Source organism: Dryas octopetala, chromosome 4 (assembly GCF_963921425.1).
Source record: "Dryas octopetala chromosome 4, drDryOcto1.1, whole genome shotgun sequence".
Lineage (NCBI taxonomy): Eukaryota > Viridiplantae > Streptophyta > Magnoliopsida > Rosales > Rosaceae > Dryas > Dryas octopetala.
In genome coordinates, this window is record NC_141369.1 from 16,418,505 (window position 1) to 16,441,449 (window position 22,945).

General features: G+C 35.8%; 3 protein-coding genes across 12 annotated transcripts; 2 read left to right on the forward strand and 1 right to left on the reverse strand.

The window, feature by feature from the left end:
- The first annotated feature begins 579 nt into the window (after window positions 1-579).
- Window positions 580-5,186, forward strand: LOC147287373 (putative leucine-rich repeat receptor-like protein kinase At2g19210). 6 transcript variants are annotated; one of them, XM_086241229.1, is made up of 13 exons: window positions 580-704; window positions 794-1,328; window positions 1,441-1,907; window positions 2,024-2,162; window positions 2,249-2,320; window positions 2,442-2,513; window positions 2,593-2,673; window positions 2,878-3,047; window positions 3,152-3,384; window positions 3,600-3,726; window positions 3,936-3,998; window positions 4,103-4,295; window positions 4,732-5,186. In XM_086241229.1, the coding sequence occupies exons 1-13, from the start codon at window positions 626-628 to the stop codon at window positions 5,138-5,140; spliced, it is 2,640 nt and encodes an 879-aa protein (XP_086097355.1). In that variant the 5' UTR covers window positions 580-625; the 3' UTR covers window positions 5,141-5,186. The 6 variants fall into 6 exon arrangements, with proteins under 6 accessions (XP_086097355.1, XP_086097356.1, XP_086097358.1 ...); XM_086241230.1 differs by having other exon boundaries at window positions 1,447-1,907; XM_086241231.1 differs by having other exon boundaries at window positions 621-704; window positions 786-1,328.
- Window positions 5,187-8,674: 3,488 nt separating this feature from the next.
- Window positions 8,675-11,304, reverse strand: LOC147287374 (basic helix-loop-helix (bHLH) DNA-binding superfamily protein). Of its 2 annotated transcripts, none has more exons than XM_086241503.1 (3): window positions 11,029-11,304; window positions 10,595-10,818; window positions 8,675-10,462 (listed from the first exon to the last, which is right to left on the reverse strand). In XM_086241503.1, the coding sequence occupies exon 3, from the start codon at window positions 10,449-10,451 to the stop codon at window positions 8,970-8,972; it is 1,482 nt and encodes a 493-aa protein (XP_086097629.1). In that variant the 5' UTR covers window positions 10,452-10,462; window positions 10,595-10,818; window positions 11,029-11,304; the 3' UTR covers window positions 8,675-8,969. The 2 variants fall into 2 exon arrangements, with proteins under 2 accessions (XP_086097629.1, XP_086097630.1); XM_086241504.1 differs by having other exon boundaries at window positions 10,595-10,864.
- Window positions 11,305-17,609: 6,305 nt separating this feature from the next.
- On the forward strand, window positions 17,610-22,197 carry LOC147287375 (EARLY FLOWERING protein). Of its 4 annotated transcripts, none has more exons than XM_086242018.1 (5): window positions 17,610-17,951; window positions 18,441-18,668; window positions 19,287-20,293; window positions 20,777-20,828; window positions 20,963-22,197. In XM_086242018.1, the coding sequence occupies exons 2-5, from the start codon at window positions 18,447-18,449 to the stop codon at window positions 21,947-21,949; spliced, it is 2,268 nt and encodes a 755-aa protein (XP_086098144.1). In that variant the 5' UTR covers window positions 17,610-17,951; window positions 18,441-18,446; the 3' UTR covers window positions 21,950-22,197. The 4 variants fall into 4 exon arrangements, with proteins under 4 accessions (XP_086098144.1, XP_086098145.1, XP_086098146.1 ...); XM_086242019.1 differs by having other exon boundaries at window positions 18,497-18,668; XM_086242020.1 differs by lacking the exon at window positions 18,441-18,668 and having other exon boundaries at window positions 17,612-17,951.
- Window positions 22,198-22,945: the final 748 nt, after the last annotated feature.

A 22,945-nucleotide genomic window follows, 5' to 3' on the forward strand; every position in this document is an offset into this window, starting at 1 on the left:
TGGCTGGTTCGGCAGGCCAGTGCCGAAACCTATGGTTTTGTTCAGCGGGTACCTGGAAATTTTTTTACTACCGAACCAGCCACCATCTTCTCTGGTGAGTTCATCGTTTCCAACGGCGTCAAGGAAGAAGAGTGAGGCTCGAGAGAGAGAGAGAAAGAGAGTGAAGGAGAGGGTGGGTTCGGAAGAGAGGAGAGTGAGGTGAGAGAGAGTGGGTTCGGGAGAGAGAATGAGATAGATTGGACTGGGGAGGGAGATGGTTGGGGTGACTGGTGAAGGAAGGGGAGGGGCTGCTGAGTTTGTGTTTTTTTCTTTTTTTGTTTGAATTGATGGGGGGGTGTGTTGGGTGAGGGAATGAGAGAGTGGGAAAGAGAGGGAGGGTATGCTTGGTCTTTTTTCTTTGATTGTTTTTTTTTTTTTTAAGTGGTGTGTAAAAAGAAAAAATAGGGTGTGCAAATAGTAGGTCTCTAGCTTAATTGACTTCTTCTGATAAAGACAGTTTGATGGATTAAAAATCCATGGCTAAGGAACAGTTGACTTGGTCACCACTTTGACAGTATCCAATTCGGAGGCCTTAAATTATAGAAGATTGAATCTGCAAAGCCTTTTTGAATCTCAAGAGCAAGAAATGACTAAGCGTTTCCTCTATGCAATATTACATTTTGCTTTTGCTCTCTCTGTTTTTGTTCAATGCCAGGACCAATCAGGTTTGAAATTAATTCTCAAATCATATGCTACCAAGATTCATTTATCTTTCGTTCTAGTTATTACCATAGAGCTAATGTCAGTCTTTCAGGTTTCATTAGCATAGATTGTGGGGCTTCAGATGACTATACAGATGAAACAACAGGCCTCACCTACACTTCAGATACAGCCTTCATAGACACCGGGATAAGCAGAAACATATCACCCGAATTCAAGACCCTCGAGCAGCAATATTCGAATGTTCGAAGCTTCCCTGAAGGAACAAAAAACTGTTACACCCTAACACCTTCAGAAGGGAAAAACCGTAGTTATTTGATCCGAGCAAGTTTCATGTATGGAAACTATGACGGCGAGAGCCAATCTCCAGAATTTGACTTGTATATTGGACTTAATAGGTGGGATACAGTGAAATTGGAGGGTGCATCCAATAAAACAACAAAAGAAATCATACATGTCATTTCATCAGATTATATATATGTTTGCCTGGTGAACACAGATTCTGGGACACCTTTCATATCAGTGTTGGAGTTAAGGCTTTTGCACAATGAAACTTACAGTACTCAATCTGGATCACTGGAACTCTATATGAGGTCAGACTGCGGTTCAACAACCAATCAAAATGTGAGGTGAGTTATTTTTCTTTCACTTACTTATGTTTAAACCCCAACCAAAGCCCCCAGAAAAAAAAGAATGGAAAGAAAATTTGCTAAAGCTCACCTTATTATTCTTTTTTCATAGGTACAGAGACGATGTTTATGATCGAATATGGTCACCAATTAACCCCGAAAACTCGCAAGTATTAAACACCTCATCACTTGCCATTGAAGAAAATGGTTACGAACTGCCATGGGTTTTGATGCGCACTGCAGTGACACCAAAAGCAGAAAAAGGTTCCTTGAGATTGTCCTGGAATACCGGAGCAATCATCTCCCGATTTTATATTTACTTGCATTTTGCTGAAATCAAAGAACTGCAGAACCAAAGCAGAGAATTCAATATATTTATGAATGATGATTTATGGTATGGACCAATTACTCCTGTTTACTTGTCCACATCTACAATATACAGTACAAGAGACAGTAGTGGAGCAAACTTTGAGGTTAGGATTAATAAAACCACAAATTCAACCCTTCCACCCATTCTCAATGCTTTTGAGATTTATAGGGTGAAAGAGCTGCCACAATCAGAAACATACCAAAATGATGGTATGTTCTAACCATAAATTTCAATTGGCATCCTAATATGCATGCAATATAATATTTCATCCCTTTTCTGCTTCAAATTTCATGTCCTTTTTGTTTGATCCTTTTGGAATTAATAGTTGATGCTATCAAGAATATCAAGTCAATGTATGGACTGAAAAGAAACTGGCAAGGAGATCCCTGTCTCCCAGAAGCTTACAAATGGCAGGGTCTTAATTGCAGCTACCATGGTTCTGATTCACCAAGAATCACATCCTTGTGAGTTCATGACTTAATCTCTGAAACTTATGTCTACTACATTTTGAGCCAAAATTCAATTCTTAAGAAATTATGGGCCATGTCAGGAACTTATCCTCAAGTGGGTTGACTGGGGAGATAGCTCCTTATGTATCCAACTTCACATTTATAAAATATTTGTAAGTATTTCAATCTCACAAAAACAATTAAAAATATCAACTTGGTGCAGATAAGAACCACATTGGCCTGCAATAATTCTTTCTATGATGACTAATTGACAGAATAATTTGGTCATTTCAGGGATTTATCAAACAATAGTTTAAACGGGACGGTGCCTGATTTTCTTTCTCAGCTACCATTTTTGAGGGTATTGTAAGTTTCAAAAGGTTGGGAACTAACATTTTGTTTTCATTATAAGAAGAGAGAATTATATAATTTATTTTCCTTAAGGAAATTTGGAACAAAATAAACTCTCTGGATCAGTTCCAATGGGACTCGTTGAAAGATCAAATAATGAATCACTCTCACTGAGGTCGGTTATTATTCACAGGGTTCATTGTATATATAAAGAATGTTCATTGCCATTTTCAACCATCTTTCTTCTGTTTGCTCTTTTTTTGTTTTTTGTTTTCCCTTTTACATAGAAAATTACCATGTATCCCAATATTAGGACAATGGTAACAGCTATTTTTACGGTCTTTACGTTAATGATATCTACTCTTCTTGTCTATGACAGTGTGGGTGAAAATCCAAATCTTTGTATGTTGAATTCATGTGATAAGAAGGAGCAGGAAAAGAAGAAGAAAAAGAATAAGTTTGTCATTCCAGTTATAGCATCAGTCGGGGGATTTTCCCTCCTTTTAGTGGCAATTTCTGTCTTCTGGTGCTTAAAAAGAAGAAAACAAGGTAGAAAAACTAGCCCTCATGACTATTTTCATCAAAGATTCTGAAGTTCCTAGAGAAAAGATAAAGAGTTCCTTAAATGATTCCTTGTGATAACTTTATATCAGTTTCAACTTCAACCAATATGAATGTTGAGTCAAACAGAAGAGATGGGCAATTTGAGTCAACAAAACAACAATTCACATACTCCGACATCCTTAGGATTACCAACAACTTTGAAAGGATCATTGGCAAAGGAGGATTCGGAACTGTATACCATGGCTACTTAGATGACAATCAAGTTGCGGTAAAGATGCTGTCTACTTCATCAGCTGAAGGGTACAAGCAATTCTGTGCAGAGGTACAATAGCACTAAATGTGTAAATGGAGTCAAAAGGCAAAAAACATAAAACGAATGTAGTCCATTTCTGTTGAAATAGACTATGTAATGGATTACATACTCAAATCTTCATAAAAATGACTATTATTTGGCATGCAATCGAAAGCTGAGTAGTCCTGTGATAATTTTTTATTATCTCTCATGTATATGAACCAAGATGTGAATTTATTATACAGGCCCAACTTCTTACAAGAGTTTACCACAGAAACTTGACTGCTCTAGTCGGTTATTGTGATGAAGGCCCTAACATGGGACTCATCTATGAGTACATGGCCAATGGTAACTTAGATTGGCATCTCTCAGGTAATAATTAATGATAGTCAAAACCTTTACTATAGTGCCATTCATGTTAATTTAAACTATAAGCTCATTCAATTAAATTCTTGCAGAATTTCAAATTATAACATCTATCTATTATATCTTGTACTTTATACTGTTACATCAGCACAGGGTCAAGATTTATTTACTAGGAACAAAATAGAACAATAAGAACTGTTATTTCTTGGATGCAGAAAGAAATGAAAATCCATTAAGTTGGGAAGAAAGACTTAACATAGCAATGGACACAGCTCAAGGTGAATAATTAAGCATATATTTGGTTGGTATAATTTACTTTTAAGCAATTGATTTTTGTTCTTGTGTTACAATTGGACTGTTATACATGGAATTTTGATTATAGGATTGGAGTACTTGCACAATGGTTGTAAGCCACAGATTATCCACAGAGACGTGAAGACCACAAACATTTTACTGAATGAAGAATTACAAGCCAAACTAGCTGATTTCGGATTCTCCAGAGCCTTCCCAGTTGAAGAAGGTGACACTCATGTGTCAACTCTGGTTGTTGGTACACCAGGGTACCTTGACCCTGAGTAAGTATTCTTATACTTGCATATAAGTTGAAAATACTAAAAAAGACGTCGTTTTGGACATAAACACAAAATAAGCACAAAAAATATCAGCAGAGGATCCTATTTCTATTAACATGGTCAAGGAAAATTCCCAATAAAACTAAACTTAATATAAGTAAGATTAGAAAAATGAAATATTACCAACTACGCATGTCAAGCACTAACCGGTAAGTAAGTTGGAAGGTAGTAACCACTCTTTTGAGTCTAGACCACACCGTGATCCCATAATCCAAACCGTCTGTGTATTCCTCTTCAAAAATCTATCCCTACAAAATACCAACCATGTTGAAAATCGTTTAGAATACACACAATACCAACCCAATTGGGAAATTTAGTTTCCGTTCTTTAATTTATATATATGCATCCAATTCAAGGAATTCCATCTTTATCCTTGTAGGTACCATGTCTCAAACAGGTTGAGTGCCAAAAGTGATGTCTTTAACTTTGGAGTGGTTCTTTTGGAGATGATCACAGGTCGACCTGCAATAATCGCCAAAGAGCAAAGTCATGTTATGGAATGGGTTACTTCCATGCTCTCCAAAGGGGACATCAAAAATATCATAGATCCAAGACTAAAGCAAGAGTTTGCCACAAGTTCTGTTTCAAAAGCAGTGGAAGTGGCAATGGATTGTGTATCACCCAATACCATCACAAGGCCAACCATGGCTCAAGTGATGGTGGAACTAAAGCAGTGTTCGGAAATGGAGATGGATCGAACAAGCACAACCCATGAGACTGAACAGAAGGAGTTAATTGAAATGGTTGCTATAAGTATGAATACTCCAAACAGTCATATGGAAAGTTAGTCTGCATTAATAAAGAGTGTTTTTTTTTTAATCCAAAATACAACTATTTAAATGCGAATCCATTTTGCTCACTCATTCATGATGGTATTGGTGGTAATGCTCACCCTGTGGGCAAAAATGAATCCATTTAAATGCTGGTGTGATGTAAAAATAGCCCTTTGGAGTTTCTATATATTGTCACCCGTAAAATTGCTCATCCCACCAATAAACTTTTAATACTATTTTAACCTGACATGACAGAAATTAATTGCTCTATGTTGTTTCGGATTCCTCTCCCCTTGGTTGGGCTTTACTTTCGTTGTTGGACTCTGTTAGCGTGTTCAGCCCTGTGAGCTCTTAAGTTAGTTATTTATGTTGATTTGGGCTTTGGCGCCCAATTCAAAGAAAAAAATAATTAAGTTGGACAATTAAGTTGGACTTTTGAGACTCATGTCATTTCAGGATATGAATTTTGTTTTATATCATTAGAGAATATAAACTTTTATTTTGTGTCAATCTGGCCTAGTTCGTCACCTCTATTACATAATCCATCAACACCAATTATGTGTCACACACATAAAATGACTTAAGGATTGATATGAAATGATGTTTTTGACCCTTAAAAATATGATGGATTATGTAATAGAAATGATGGAATAAGCCAAATGAACACAAAATGAAAGCTTATATTCTTTAATGACACAAAACAAATTTCATATCTTGAAATGACATAAAGCCAAAGTTTAAGTCATTTTGATAAATGTTTTCAAAAGGAAAAGAAAATACAATTAAACCACTAGCTAGCTAGTTAGAGTTAGGGACCATATAGTGTTGATGTCAATGAAAGGGTGACTCTATTCGAAGGGTAGCCAATGCTACCACCACTTGGCCCATCACCGCCACCATCTACCAACCACCAACAATGTTGTCATAACTTTGCCATTGGTGCCATCGCGTTGTTGTCTCCACCACCACCTCACTCCTATCACTTGTACTACCATCATCCCTACTACCACCACTCTTAGTCTCTTACCTCCGCCTCCACCATATTGTCGTTGTTGTCGACATCGCCACACCATTGCCCCTACCATCATCCCGCTACCACCAACATCGCATTTTGTCTCATTTTTTCTAATTCTATTTGAAATTAATTTCTAATATTTTAAAATTATTCTTTTCAAACACACCGTAAGATGATTAGACCACATATTTAATAGTAACTTAATAAATTTTTATTTGCGTGTCTTAAGGATTGTATTTAATCTGTATATCATCTTAATTCTTATTAAAATTTTGTCTTTTCTTAAAAAAAAAAAAGTTCTTATCTTACTTTTTTTTTCCTAACTAATTCTATCTAGGATTCTTTTTTATGAAATTTTGGGAAGGTAGGCAATCACATGGCATTATATCGATCATGTCATCAAATTTGGTCTATAATGATGTTGCACGCGCTCATTTATATTCATTCCTATCCATGACGGAATGCAGTCCCTTTAGAAAATTAGAACTAGCAGCAGCCATCTCATGAAATAACTGAACTTGTCTATAACCAACAACGCACATAACAATTGTTTAACATAGTCAATTTCTCCCACTTGTGAAAGCCTACAAAAATTTGAGTTTAACAAAATTTTCCACACACGCAAATCAATTTGTTATTTTGAGACCTCCCACTTGTACAACATTGCCAGCTGATCGAATAATAATAATATGAGCAAGCAATTTGCAAAAAGCAAAAGCCAAGCCAGAGATCCAGGTCGATCGATCCCTTTGACAACAGAAAGTCTATATTTAGCAAAAATTCCCCAACCACAATAACATCTGTTATCCAATCAAAACCAACTTTTTCCATCCCTTATAACACCAAGCCAAATGAGATCCCTCAAATTAGTCATACACATGACAAAATGCATTAATCTTCATTTTGGGAACTTCTTTGTCTCTTCTTTTTTTTTTTTTTTTTCTATTTTTCTCTTCCTTCTAATTAAATTCATATCATGCCCCATCACCATCAAGTAAAACCATCATTTAAGTCAAGAATTTAGGATTTATGATTTTAGATGGAAATTGATCGGGGTTTAATTTTTGCCAAAAAAAAATGACAAAAGCGAAAGCCATATATATATATATAGAGCACCAAGAAAAAAACAAGCATATACGATACTCTTATGAATTTCATATTTTGTGAGAGTCTAACACAGTACGTCAGTGTACACGAGTTTTTCTCCGTAAACAAGAACCACAAAAATATGCTACTTTTTTTTTTTTTATTAAAAATTTGCTACCAGCCTGCTACCCTTCAAGTTTGGGAGCGTACAACAACAAGCTAATAAGCCAAATTAAGCCAAGCTGCCATGTTGCTAGAACCGAAAAATTCATAACAAACCCATCTCATCATCATCCCGAAGAATATTGATCATTAGTTGTTTTAATTAAGAGTAATCTTGTTGAAACCTTTCCAACTGACCATATGGGCCGACGATATGAGGTGTTAGTTGATCTGTTAATCTCGATTGCAGTGTTAATAAAGATGACATGTACAGATCAACTGACACCTCATATGGTCGATCAGTTGGGAAGGTCTCAACTACATTACTCTTTAATTAGTAAGGAGAATGTTATCTACCTTATCTACCAAATTTCTCCACTATTATTCTCATTATGTAATGTATTTTTATGATCAGAACCGTTCATTTTGTAAATAATTCTTTAAAAATCATTTATACAAAAAATCAATTAAATCAGAAATCGTTTGATTATGTAATTTTTATCAAAAAAATAAACGGTAAATCAAACTGTTACCAAAACCATATGTTTATTTAATAATAGTTACATAAATAAATAATGTCCGATTTGATTAATTTTTTGTAGAGATTATCTTTATAGTTAGAATGATCTAAAAAATGAATAGTTCTAATCAATCATAAACTTACATTATGAAATGATAGTAATAAAAAAAAATTGATACAAAAAGTAGATTGAAGAAGGTGAATGACATTTCTCAATTAATAATCCTTGGACTAATGAAGTTTCTTAACGAAGGGAATTGAGTTTTATATATGCAGATCGCAAACCCACCTGCATGCCCAAAAGAAAAGTAGAAACATGTGCTAAGCAATGAAGTTGGGGTGACTTTCAAGGGCACGCTTTGGATTGAATCAAGGAGACAGGACCACTGACTAGGATTCACAAGTCTTAAGAGAATGTCTCTTGCATTGGTTAGCCAAACAATGACACTATAAAAATAATAACATAAAGATCTCCAAGAAAGCTGAGCTAGCTTTAAGCCTTTAAGTACATGGAACAGATTAAACAATATATTGTACAACAAGCTTAAAGTGATAGTCGCTTTCTAGCCCTTGATCTTAATGATAGGTGTTATAATTGCTAATCCCTTTTTGTATATAAAAGAAAAGAAAATTCATGTGCAACTACACTACTATTTCCAATCCATGTTTTGCTACTTGCACTATATAATTAATATAATATTCCTTCACTAAACATTGCACACATGGATAATGGAAAGCAGCAAAAATATTAGTGGAAATAGAATTTTGCAAAAGCGCGCCTTACTTGCATGGTGGGTGTTATGATGGCATACATGGAATGAGTCTTAATAACTCTGGATTACAGAAGATCAAGTAATGATGAAGACAATGATTTGGGTCTTGGATAGTAAACTAATTTGCTACTACTTTATAAATTTTCTTTTTGGGGGCCAGAAAATTATAATTAATTGGCCGGCCTTGGAGCTAGGTTAATCATTGGTGATGAAATGATGATGATGATGATGATGATGAGAATGATTAAAGGTGTTTTGGGTTAGGGCTTTTTTGTGGTTTCGGATTATTTAGTTTTGGGGGTGGTGGTGGTGGTGGATATGATGATGATGATTAGGGTTGTGGAGTGGGACATGGGTTTGCATGGGAAAAGAGGGGTTGAAAGAGAAAGCAAAGCTTGTAGAAGGAATGCAATTATTCATGGAGTCAATTTTTTGGCCCAAACCTTCCAATGCTTTGACTTGTGACCTGAGGAACTTGAGATAGTTTGCAGCCTCATCAAGCATAGATGCAGTGTCCATCTTGTTCCCACCAGGAACCAGCCCCTGCAAAACCCTAATCCTCTCACTTATCCTCTCCCTCCTTTGCCTTGCAGCCACAGTCTGTGGGTCAGATGAGATCCTCACATTCTTCCTCTTGGGCTTGTCAACCATCTCCAGGCCCAAGTTCACAGGCCTGAAAGCTGCAGCTCTGTAAATCATCTCCTTCATCTGTGCAATGACCTCTGGATCAGGTTCTTGATCAATGGAGGAAGCTGACATAGATGATGAACTTGGCTGTTGAAAGTTGATGTTGGATGAGCTTGGAGTAGTACTAGTACACTTATGATCTGATGAGGATCTGGGTTTCTTCGGTTTTGGTGGGTTTTCGGAGATGATCCTAAAACGGCCTTCTGTGGTACAAGAATCTGTTTGAAGAAGATCAAAGTGGCTATACTTTGCTCCAGGTTTGAGCTGAGTTTGATCACGGCTTCTCTTCGTGGAATTCGATCCATGTGGATGTGATGAACTTTGAGAGACTACTGTTTCATCAAGCAGATATTGTGTAGTTTCTTTGTAATTTCTCGAGGCATTATTGTTCTCAGACTCTCCAGATGAGACTGCAGTAGTAGTACTGCCTGCTGCAGCTCCTCCTGCATTATTAAAGTTCAAATACAAATTCCTACTACAATCCGAGAAAATCATCGAAATCCCATTATCATGATCATGTTCATGATGATCATCTTCTACAGATATTGTCTCTGCAGTGTTGCTATTAGTACTAGCAGCTGACAGCAAGCAATCCAGGGACTCAATGGAGCATGTTGTTGCTGGCGGCTGAGCCTTGACTACATGATCTTGTAAGCCATGAACATTGACTTGTGGTTGTTTCCCAATAATGCCATAATGAGCCATGAAAGTAGATGATGATGAATTCATTAAATAAGGCCTACTGATCATATTAGGAGCTTGACACAATTGATCATCAGCTGTCAAATTAGTCTGTCCCCAACTTACTGTTCCACCTCCTGACGATGATTTTCCAACCATATTTGGCATAACATGTACTGAACCCAAGGCAGAAGAATTTTGCTGATCAGCTCTTTCGGTATTCGAGTTCATCACATGCAATGTTTGCACTTTCTGGAAGTCTTGGATTGGAATATGGAAAACACTGGAACTTGAGTTCGACCCCAACAAGCTATCTTCAAGATCATGTACTACTTGATGATGATTGCTCCATAAGGTTGATGTGTTTGTGATATGGGAGCCATCCCAACCCAAACCATCCATTGTTTATAAACCTTCAATATGCATAGTTTTGTAAATTTCTGATCAGAAACAGTACATAATGATGTAATAAACAAACAAATATCATGACATACCAATATGAGTAATTAAATTGAAATAACAACAAAGGAAATTACATGACATACCAATTTACAGATCCAGCTGCCAACCAAATATAGAATAAATATCAAAGTATGAGGAGCCAAAGAAGACCAGGAAATTATTTGATTTAGTAGTGACTACACTTTAATGCTTGCAGTCTCAACAGAACCAAAATCAGACCTCAGCAACTTCAGCTTTATATTTTGTTTGCAATTTTGGCATACTTCCAATAACCACCATCTTTAATTCAGTACTGTCATCATGAAAACTGTGAGCAGAGAAACAAAACAACCATCTAACGTCAGTTTCGGCAACTACAAAAGAATTTGAGAGCCACCATTCAGAAAAACAAAAGCAGTTAAAAAATTCATATGCATGACAAAGAATTATGGCTAAATTCTCTGTTTCTTTTTCCTTTCAAAAACTGGAGAGAGTGAATAGGAAATTAAAGTTAACAAAGATGGAAGCCTTTGCCTACCTTAATGAGCAGCCATGGAACTAGCACCATTAAATTGATACACAGTGTTCTGTTCTTTGGTGGTGGCATGCTTAAATATAGATGGGGAAAAACAAATGTCCCAATTTTAAATTAATATATGGGGTAATAGTATAGTACTTGAACATGTATAATATGAGGGAAAGAGAGAAGGGTATTAAAATATAGTTTTGAACAGTTGAAAGAAGTATAATGGGGGTTTGGAAAAGATAAGGCTTTTGGTCAGTTTGGTGGGGGGTGTAAGAGTATATTTTTGCAGATGGGGAGCATGAGATATCAGAAATCAGAGCATTTTGTATATATAATCCAATTAACTAATTGAATTCTTTATTCAATTCTTTGTTTGATTTTTTGTATTCTTTTAGTGGGAAAGCTCTGACCTCCTTTTGGTTGCTTATGTATGCCATTCCATGCGCACTGTAAAGTTGCAGTAAAAATTTGTTGCAGTCAGATTAGTGTTGAATAGTAAGAGCATCTTTTACAGTAGTACCACTGTCTTTCTAAAAGAGTTCCATTAATCATAGTTTTAATCATAACCACTTTTTTGTTTTCCCTTTCTACTACACTAGCTACTTTTTCTTGGTACAGATTTATATATATGGTTCCACCACCAAGATAACCTTTAGGACAGTCCTACTATATATACATCAAACACTTATCAATTTGACTGCAGTACGTCTCTATCTAGCTACCATGAAAAAGAAAGACAAGTACATGTTTGATAAACTGATATTAGTTAAATTGAAATTTATTGGGTCTAGAATTGGGATGTGCTTAAGAGCTCCAATTTTGTTACAACCTTTTGACTTGTCGAGATGCTTTTTTACTTGATTGAATGTGTGGTCAAAATTTATAGTTTGGTAATAGAAATTACCTTATATCATAAGCTATTTGTTCACAACTACATCATGCACATCAACTTACGTTAACATTAATGATATGAAGTCTCTGTACTGTAAATGGTGAGAGTACAATTTGTAGCATTGGACAGTAATATATCCATCCATTCATGCATACATACATACATGTGTTGATCAAAAAGAAATGCAGGGTAAACAAACTTGTTAGGATTTGCATCTTGGACATAAAAACTATTAGGACAGTTGTTGGCAGGCAATCAGTCAGAGGAAGAAGATAGCATAGGAGCAAGTTGCAAAAAGAATTTTGTCTTATCGCATTCACATCCCAGTTTCCCTCTTGTATATTTTACAATGCCATTAAAATTCTCTAGTTGTTACAGAGAGAGAGAGAGAGAGAGAGAGACTCAGCTGGGTTTCTGAGTCCTACCCACATGCGCCCCATCATCATTACAGCTCAGTGAATAATGGGTTGCCATAGCCCATAGCATTTGCTTAACATCTCTCTCTCTCTCTCTCTCACATTCTGTCATTCATATATATATTTGTCAACTCTCATGTTTTTCTTCACCTCTTGGGCCTCTGCAGATCATCAGATAGCAAATATATAAAAGTGGAACATCAGATTTCTTCAAAGATATCATTGAAACCACAAGAGAGTAGTGAACATTACACCAAATTAATTACAAATATAAAAGAATTGAATTATATACCAACTAACTAAATTAATATTTCACCATGATTAATTCATAAATTTCAAATTGCAAACAGGGGAAGTGACATGGGACTACTACTACTGCCTGGTTTAGCCGAAACGATCTGCTAGAATTAAGAGGCGCAGCCAACTATGGGGCTTTCTCTAATGTGGGATCGATGCAGGATATGATTATCGAATGCTCTCTTACATCCAGCATTTCGCATTTAGGAAATTATTAATTGGAACAGAGAATACTCTATATCAGTTAAACTCTATATATATGCTCTCTTACCTACGTATTGTGAATGGTGACAAATGTATCAAAGTTGAGGATGGACTAATTTTCTTTAGTAGCCACATTTCAAGTTATCAGAATTGAGAAGTGTGTGTGAAACCCTTGTTTAAGAAATGCTATGGACAATTAGCATGGTTGTCCTTAAAATGATTTTGCTCACCACTTTTAATCATTATGTTGTACGTGAATTGGGGTTGGCCTAATTGGCCGAGGACAAAAACTCCCCCCCTCCACACCCGGGTTCGAACCCTCCTCCCTCCCTTGTACTCAAAAAAAAAAAAAAACAAAAACATTATGTTGTATATTACTATTTTACTTTGTCTCAATTGTTATACATATTGACTATGGTTAACTTGTTACAATTCCCGGCCAAAAAAAAAAAAATTTTACAATAATATGCATCCACATATTAACTTTGATGATGTATAACATGGGCAAAAATATTTGAATTTGATATAATAATTTATGGTGATCGTACGCCTTAGAGTTACTTTAAAACCTTATACCCAATGAAAAAACAATCCCTAAAAATTTACCTCGTTACCCTAAAAAACTATAATGTGTAACATGACACGCTTTGAATAAAATAGTAATGTATATAAACCAAGATTAAAAGTTGTGAACAAATACATTGGTGTTTAGTACTTTTATTTCTCTTTTACAATGTCTCTAAATTTCCTTTTATTACATCCAAATTTTTTAGACAATAATCATTAATCAATTAACTTTTGCATTGCCAGTTGTTAGGGTAGCTCAGTTGAAATGACAAAAAAATTGCCTCCTACACCAAATTCGATCTCTCATTCCTCCGTTCCAAAAAAAAAAAAAAAAACAAAGAAGCTTTTAGTGTAATGATACTTATCTTCCCGACAATGTTGAGAGATGTCCCAATTCAAAACCCCTGGCCTCCATCTAGATCAAAAATGAAAGCTGACAAAACTGAGAGTGAGAGGGAATGGTCCCAAACATTATGGGAATCCAAAGAATGACTCAAGGAAGCTAAACCATCATCTACAAAATTTGCCTCACAAAGCACATGTTGAAACTTATATCCTCGAAGGATCTAGAAATAATCTAGATGTCTCCGATAATGACTTTAACACACCCAGGAATAGAGCATCTTCCCAATATGCAGTCAATAAAAAGTTTAGAATCCCCATCGACAATCACTCTTGAAAATCTTGAAATATATCACATAATTTCTCTCCATGATCTTAGAAAAGTCTTAAGTTCCAATCTTTCTCTCTCAATTAAAAAGAAGGAAAAATAATTAATGACAATCTTTAAAAACTTTTAAATTTTTTTAATATTTTTAAAAGAAAGACTTTTTTTTTTCCTTGGCCAAAAAAAAAAAAAAGAAAGACTTTTTAAATAATAAATTGCGGAAGGTTAATCAAGTGGTCTTGGCTATCTAAAAAAAATCAAGTTGTCTTGATTTGATAATTTCGTGGGCCCCTAGTTTTGGGCCTTGGTGGTAAAGAAGCGGTCCATTTCTGATCTCTTCCTACTCTCTCTAGAATGTCAAAATCTCAATTAATGCCCTCGCTCTTTCTAGTCTCTCCCGCGTTTGTTTTGACCTCCTGCTGGCGGGGATGTGAGCTGTCGGCTGAGAGCCAACTCGGCTCGGCTCAACTCCAACTGGTCCCAAACCCAAACTATTGAAGGTAGGCCCCACGGCTCTCCCTCATGCCATTATTACGGCTCACACGTGAACTCAACCCTCCTATTCACACGTGGCGTCGTGCCATTGGAAGTACACCTGATGGGATAGCTTATTCCACATGGCATATCGAAACAGCAGCAGCTGGAAACTGGGACCATCTGATTTCAGTCAGAATCTCTCTTAATTTAACATTATCCTCTACAACTTCAATCAGGCTCTATATCACCTTCGATGTGGATGTGCTGTACTTGATTTTATCTTTCTTTTCTTTTTTCAATATTATTTAGATATCTAATAATTCGTGTGCAATTTAATAATTTACTTATCTAATCTAATTTCTCAAAGTCAGTAAAAAAAGTCAATTAAATTAGATTGAATTGATCGATTTGGAAAAATTATAGCGAATTAGATATCTAATCCAATAGGGTGAGACCCACGAGCATGAATGCATCCCACCAAACATTTGTGAATAGGGATTCTATAATTACTGCCATATGATCAAGGTTGAAGATTAATTAGATGGTTCCATAAATACCTTAAACCATGGTATAACCTAGTCTGGTTAGCCTCATAGATGTTAATGAATTTACCATGGGGTGTATATGGTAATGGGGATTAGGTAGTTCATAGTTTTATAAAGTACCTTACATGTCATTGTCTAAAATTTGCAACAAAGTTGTGAAATCAATGAATGCTGTTCAAAGCCATGCTGATAAATTGAAAACAAAATTAGTAGAAGGAAAAAAGTGGCATCAAGCCAACCCCCAACATGGTGGAACATGGACCAGAGACCATAGACCATGGATCATAGGTCATGTCCAAGCAAGAACAATTCGAATCCCTCTAGACCCAAATCTTGAACCAACCTATAAATCTTGAACAAGAAGAATTTTTCATATATAGAAGACAAAAGAACAAATTTGATCACCAACTTAAAAGATGTCGAATCAAGATCAAAAGATTCACCCAATGGTAGAGAGGTTTTGACTTTTGATGTACACGAGTACATATGTACATAAGTTTTGTCACATCGAGTGGCCTTAGCTCAACAACCTGGAAAGGGCCAAAAGTAGCCCATGGGAATTAGGGCCCTTATCCCCCTCCAAAGGAAGCATCATTGTCTCAACAAGTTTTTCCACAACAGTACAATCAATCCTAGATATCTAGATTTCTCAAGCTAGCTGGCTCTCAAGGTTCATGATGTTGATGCCCACATGATATCAAATTTGGGTCATTGCTATAATGCTTACATCAAGACACATTCCTCTCATTAATTCTTTTCATTGTTTTGTACAAGTCATGCTCTTCTTGTCGTTTTAATCCTATGCATATATATGTCCTAAAGAGACTGGTCAGTAGAACTTGTACTAACAAAGGCTTAAAGGATGGTAAAATTATCAATCTCTTAATTGAAAGGTCAGAGAAGCATCAAGCAATTAGAGCATGTGCAATGAGAGTGTTAATGTCAAGTTAATTTTAATTTATTGACTTTTTGAAAAAAAAAAAAAAAAAATGATTTGCAATGGAGTATCAATGTCAATAATTGACATGGATGTCAAAAGTCAAGAAGTGTGTTAAATCAGACATGATTTAAATAGTTAAATCAGGTGAAGTAAGCAAAACAGCCAATAGCAACTACACACTAAGTTTTGAAGAGAAAATGCTTCATAAGACATGCCTCATAAGAGAATTTCTCGTATTTTATGACACTTCTCCATACCCACTAGCAACAATCTACTATTCTTTTACTCACACACATCTCAAAATTTAGTGATCCTAAACAGTAAGGTATACCTTACAAAATACATAGTTTAAAAATGTATATTTTTTGGGAGCCTCTATTGAAACGATAAGTGATTATAGAATATGACTACAGATTGAATCCACTGTGGTGTTTGTGTCAAGTAGTCCCAGCCCAAACTCCAAGTTGAATTCAGCAGGCTCTTAATTCATGGTAACCCCCCTGTTGGGCCTCAACGAATATTATGGACCAAGACTCTTACAAGAGAAAGGGTCCATTTATTCAAATGCCTATCTAATCTCCCAATTGTTTGTTTCTTTTTATATTTTTCTTCACACAAGTTCTAACTTCTAACTCAAGTGACATAAAGGTGTGGCAGGGAAAATGTATAACCTATGTTCAAGTCTTGTTGTAAGTTAAAAAAGATTGTTCTACTTTTATTTTCATTTACTAATTCTGATTTTTGAAATGCTTAATCATCCACTTTATGACCAATATAAGATATTAACATTAAATTTAGGAACACATAGTAATTTGAAATGAATAATTAAGTTATGACAGATGGAGAAATAAGTTAATATTTTAGTTAGGATTAAAGTTTGAACCCTTCTAATATAATTTAAAAAATGAATAATTTAGACATGACACCCTATATATAGATGTCATTTTCACCATAGTATATACAATAGGAGTAAGGAAAACTTTCCTCGTATTTATCTCTTCACGCTTATATGACCAATTTATTATAAACGTTCTCGTAGTTTAGATTTTGTTATAATTAAACCAAAATTAAAATTTTGTCCAAATTTTAGATAAAATGATTACGCAAAAATCAAGTGTAATATTAGCCTTTGCGAGTTTAAGAGCAAAACGGTCACAAATTTCGTAAAGTTACACTCCCACTTTGATAAAAGCAAAGATTTTATCATCTAAATTTGGATGAAATTTTACTTTTGCACTTGAGTGTAACAAAATGTAAACTACAAGAATTTGATTAAAAACTTCAAGGAAAAAATTGAAAAATAGTTAATTACCCATTTTTCTATTTTGATGGGTCATAATCTAATAAGCTTAAACCCCAGTACCCCACATGCAAAATGCATATCTAAAAAAAAAAAACCAAAAAATCAGGTGTTAAGATTTACTTAAGAACTTAAGATATTAGTTCCGCAAGATAATCAAAAGTAAACTTTGTACGGACTACGGACCATATGCCCCATAATTGGACTGTGTCACACGCTCTACAAACCGGATTTTTAGTTAAAAGATTGGCCAAAGAGATCTTTGAGCAAAACAACTTGTGGTCATAAATTATAGCACAACAACATGGCAAGCCAAATCCTCCATGTGAGAGACTCGGTCCCTCCTTTGTGGCATTGCCAGAAGTAATCCTGGCTCTATTCTATCCACTTGGGTCCCACAATGCCCACACCTGGTTTCTTACAACTTTTCATTGATGGGTTCCTCTCTAGTGGAATTCCAAAGTAACCCTCTTCATCTCCAGCAGGATCAATATCTATCTTCCTCACAATATCTTTCTTCACTGGCTTTGCTTGTCTCTCTCTCACACATGTATATCTATTTCTTTGACCATTGAATTTTACCTCATATCTCTGTACCTGGTTTTCAGCTCAACTCTTGGTTTTTTTGAGGTGGGTTGATTTTGCCTACTAGTGAACATGTGCTTTCTTCTTGAATCCATGTTTTATAGCAGTTTGTTTTAATTTTCCACCCGGAGTTTCTTATTTTGTGAAGTTGTTTTGTTCTGGGTAGTTGTAATTATTAATTTTTTCACATGCTCTTCATGTGTTCTAGCTGTTTGTTTATGCTTTTTCAGTCAGAAGATCTACTTCTATTAGGTAGGTTGATCTTAGGTGATTGTGGAATGTGAATTTCTTAGAAAGTAGCTCATATTGCTAGTAGGATAGTTTTTGGTTTTTAATGTTTGAACTTGTCTAAAAGTAGGTTGATTTTGGAGGAACTTAAGTAGTGTGCTTCCTTGATAAGGCATTTTATATTTGGTATCAGGGTAGGCTAGTATTTTGGTTTGTGATTGTGGATTGTAAAAAAGGGATGGAAATTGGATCTTATAATGAATTTCGTATAAATTATAATTTTTCTGAGTGGGATTTGTGGTGAAGAGGAGAATGAGAGGAGTTAAAGATGAAGAGAAAGTGATGAGTCCTATATTTCCTAGGCTTCATGTCAATGACACAGAAAAAGGAGGGCCAAAAGCACCTCCAAGGAACAAGATGGCTCTCTATGAGCAACTCAGTATCCCTTCTCAAAGCTTTACCTTTGGTTCACCATCGTTGTCTCTTCCTCACAATAATAGCAGCAGCTTGGTTCCATCCACATCCCTGAGCGATGTGAGTACAGCAATCTAAATGGATTTTTGCAATGTAGTAATAAATAAATAGAAAATTGTTCCCTTTTTTGGTTACTTTACTGCAATTTTGTGTTGGTTAGTATGTAAGCATTGAGATGCCTTTTGTTTGCGCTCTCTGCTCTCATTTTTCATTTCGTGAAAGAATTTTGTACCTTTTCAATTCTTGGTCTTATGAGTGCTTTTATTTAACCAAAAGTATGTGCAAGAGAATCAGTACCATAAGATTGTAGTAAGCTTACTAGGCTTGAGCTTGTACTGACATTGTTATTGTTGTAGTCCTACCATCTGTTTATATCTTTTTTCCTTTTCATGTAACTTAAACCACTTGTTTTAGGAAATATGGTTATCTTTGATTTGTTTGGTGTTTCAGAATGGCTTGTAATTTTGTTATCCTTTTCTGCTTATATATATATTTCCTTAATTTCTGTTGTGGAATATAAGTGGTTTGAGCTTGTAACAAGATTCTTGTTTAATGCCCCTCTGTGCATATATAATAACTTTTGACGGTACTAATTTTGTGCATATACATAAATTCCTTTAGTTCTGTACTAATTTTTCTTGTATGATTAAAAAAAAAAAAAATGATTTGTATCTGTAGGTTGTTGCCGATGAAAGGAATATATTGACCCCATCTTGCAACTCTCTCGTGCCTTCTCATCCAGCTGAGGAGATCCAATCTTATACCCCTAGTGGGGCTAAATTAAACACCATGATGGCAGATTATGAAAGGATATCCACCAAACCATCAAACTATCAAAGTTTCAATGCCATAGGACCATCTTCATCAGCAGCTAAATGTGATTCGTTTCAACCAAATAAAATCTCCAACTTTAGGAACTTTTCTTTGAAGTTTGGAAATGGGGATGATGTAAGAGTTCCTACCTCTTTCCTAGGAATAGCTTTGCAATGTACAAACAGTCAGCAAAGCAAAGAGAGGGAAAAGCTGCCTTGTTTGATCTCCACAGTGCAACTTAAAAGTTCTTGCATGAATGCAAGTAGCACCATAGATCTGAAATCAAGACAATATGTGAGAAATCAAGATGAAGAGAATCCAAAAGTGTCTCAGGATAATGAGGACACTGTGGAAAGGTCTGTTTCTATTGCTTTAGCTAGCGTAAAGGATTTTTCAAATACATCATCTTGCCCGTCAAACAAAGTAAAAAATTCTGAATCATTGAAGCGGACATATGTATCTATGAGTCAAGAAAATAGAAGCAGTTCAATGAATGATTCGACAAAATTAGGTGGTTCTAATGCACAATTGCATAGAGAGTCTTTGACTGTGCGTGACAGAGTGGCCCTTAAGGAGGACATTTTGGTGGAATCCAGAATAGGAAAAGTTGAAATTTCGTCAAAAGTGAGAATAGAATCATGTTTGAAGCCATCTCTTGGGAATGATAATAGAATTCCTAATGGGCTTAAAAATGGCAGTGAGTGCTGTGAAGAAAATTGTGGGGTTGTCGGAGTTGGAAATTTAGACAGACATGAAAATATTTCGGATATGCCCATGGTGGACTATATTTCAGCTCTGGATATCTCCCCTGACGATGTTGTTGGAGTGCTAGGTGCAGAACAGTTCTGCAAAACGAGAAAAGCTATTGCCAAGTAAGTACCTCTGTTTGGTGGTTGCTACAAACATTTGTATGAAAGTTATCGTATCTATTGTGCTTTGCTAGACATTTTGCATCTTTACACTATTTGTGACAAATTTGACCATAAAGTCTACTTTTCATTTCCAATGCAAAATTTTTCTTACCTGCATTTTCTCTTTTTCTTGTTTATCTTCAAGACCCTCAATGAGCAGTTCCAATATATTTGTTTCTTAGTTTATTTAAGTTTGTACTTTCATTCATAAACCTTCTAGTGTGAAGTGTTTTTTAGCAGTTGCACATAGTTCCACCGGTGGTAGAAACTTTAGAAATTGATGTCAGCTCTGTCAATCATATTCTCTAATCTTATTTTCATTTGTGTTGCTTCTGAATTTCAATCATGCATCGAACATGTATTATTTATAATTGAGCTCATTTCCAGTTTAGATTCTGGATATTATATAGTTTTCTGATCCATCTTTTATGCTACTATTTTCAGTCAACAAAGAGTGTTTGCAGTACAAGTTTTTGAGTTGCATAGGCTAATAAAGGTAATATGTTAATTGCTTGGTCAATTTTCCATGTTCTTTATGAGATGTGTGTGTGTGTGTGTGTGTGTACATATTAGTTTCCTCAATATAGTTCTTGAAAAAGTGAGTTGCATTACATATTAAAATTGGACCAGGTGCAAAGATTCATTGCTGGATCACCAAATCTATTGCATGAAGGTAGCCTGTTTTTGAGCAAACCTGCAGTGAAAGTGCCTTTGGAGCATGCTCTAGAGCCACCATCCCTAAGTGTCAAACCGAAGGACCATCCTCAGAAGCCAAATTCTAGCACTGAATGTTCTGTGGAAAGTGCAGCAGGGAACTTCCCTCTTCCTTGTTTCAACAATGATACCAGCAGAGGACTTGTTACGAAGCAATCAAATTATGGTCAATATTCAAAGAAAGCACCATTAGCTTCTGGGGCAACCAATAGCAAACCACCCCTATGGTGTTTCCAACCTCCACCTGGAAATATGTGGTTAGTTCCAATAATGTCTCCTACTGAGGGACTCGCCTACAAGCCGTATACAGGGCCATGCCCTCCTGCTGGAGGCTTCATGGCTCCAATGTATGGCAGCTGTGGCCCTGTGAGGCTAAATCCAGGGAACAGAGACTACTTAAATGCAGCATATGGAGTTCCAGCTTCTTATCAACAAGGGATGGGAGCTGGTAGACCGCCCTTGCTTCAGACGTTCTTTCCACCTTATGGCCTTCCACTCACAAATCCAACTGTATCCAGTTCAGCTGTTGAGAAGATGACCCCATTTTCTGGAGGCCACTCAAATGGGCAGGAAATCAATTTCACTATGCCACATCAAAGTCCGTGTAACATGTCAAGCCAGCTGAGACAAGAAATGTCATGTTGTGTGGAGAACATTCAAGCTAATTCGAAAGAGAGTGAGTTACAGGGAAGTACAGCAAGTATCCCCTCAGACTGGACCAAAGGTAATATGCTTCCCCTTTTCCCTATGGCTCCACAAGTTCAGGAACCTACTCAAAATGCGCAAACAAGTGAGCATCAGACGCCGGTGATCAAGGTTGTTCCTCACAACATTAGATCAGCAACTGAATCAGCAGCCCGTATATTCTTGTCAATACAAGAAGAGAGGAGAAATTGTAGTTAGTATATCTCAAATTACAAGTATGAGTCATGTCAATCGGGAAACTTATACATATAGTTTTATACTGTATTAAGTGTTTGATAATTGTTTATCTTTAATCCAAATATGTGTTAATAAAATGTAAATGTATCTCTGAAGACTTTATAGCAACAGTTTTCTTTTTGCAAAGGTTTTCCGTAGGAGCACCTCTGCGCCCTAGAAAGCAATGAATTGATTCATATAAATGATTAGAAGGTCTATTCCAAGCTGTCTATGAATGCATTCATATTTTCTTAGTTTACTTCGGACTTTTTAGGCAATTTCTTCTATGTTCGATTGTTGTTTTTGTACCAGTATATAGTTTTTTTGGTTGAGTATCTGTATAAAGTTTGTAGCAAGAAATCAAAAGATATATACGTACAGTGTCGTAAAGTCAGTAATGCATGTTCACCTGCTCACAATGGCTCCAATAAATTTCATGGTCAGTTAGATCTCATCTAAGTTCTGAATTCAAATGCAAATTTTATTATAGTTTATCACAAAACAACTAAAACTTATTATCAAAAAGCACGTTACACGTACTTATCACAAAACAACCAACACTAATCACAAAACATGCAATTACCGGCCACATACGTACATCTAAATCTAAGATGGGTGATCACAATTACCAAATTGCCCCGCTTGGACCGCTTGGTTGTAGGGAAGCCCTAGAGTCCTATTCTGTAAACACTAAACAGCAAGGGGTACGTAAGAGTCCTAGAGAGAGTTAAATCTGAATTGAAGGTATATATATAGAGAGAGTCCAATATATACAGAGATCTTAATTATCTAACAGTGAAGGTTAGTTTGGAATTCAAATACAATTGTTATTATATTTTCACAAAACAACCAACACTTAATTTTCACCGTCAGATAACATCTAACGGTGACCATCAAATTTCTTGCTTCATGCATATATTACTGGCTGTGAAATACATTATAAATCTGAGCTGAGCTCTTCTCAAAGCCATCTTTCAA

Excerpts from the sequence above, each read along its gene's own strand:
- LOC147287373 (XM_086241229.1), top strand. The coding sequence starts at position 626 with ATGACTAAGCGTTTCCTCTATGCAATATTACATTTTGCTTTTGCTCTC. Across the intron at positions 705-793 it reads TCAATGCCAGGACCAATCAG|GTTTCATTAGCATAGATTGT; the intron begins GTTTGAAATTAA and ends TCAGTCTTTCAG. Across the intron at positions 3,048-3,151 it reads CTTAAAAAGAAGAAAACAAG|TTTCAACTTCAACCAATATG; the intron begins GTAGAAAAACTA and ends ACTTTATATCAG.
- LOC147287374 (XM_086241503.1), bottom strand. The coding sequence starts at position 10,451 with ATGGATGGTTTGGGTTGGGATGGCTCCCATATCACAAACACATCAACC.
- LOC147287375 (XM_086242018.1), top strand. The coding sequence starts at position 18,447 with ATGAGAGGAGTTAAAGATGAAGAGAAAGTGATGAGTCCTATATTTCCT. Across the intron at positions 18,669-19,286 it reads CATCCACATCCCTGAGCGAT|GTTGTTGCCGATGAAAGGAA; the intron begins GTGAGTACAGCA and ends TTGTATCTGTAG. Across the intron at positions 20,829-20,962 it reads AGTTGCATAGGCTAATAAAG|GTGCAAAGATTCATTGCTGG; the intron begins GTAATATGTTAA and ends AAATTGGACCAG.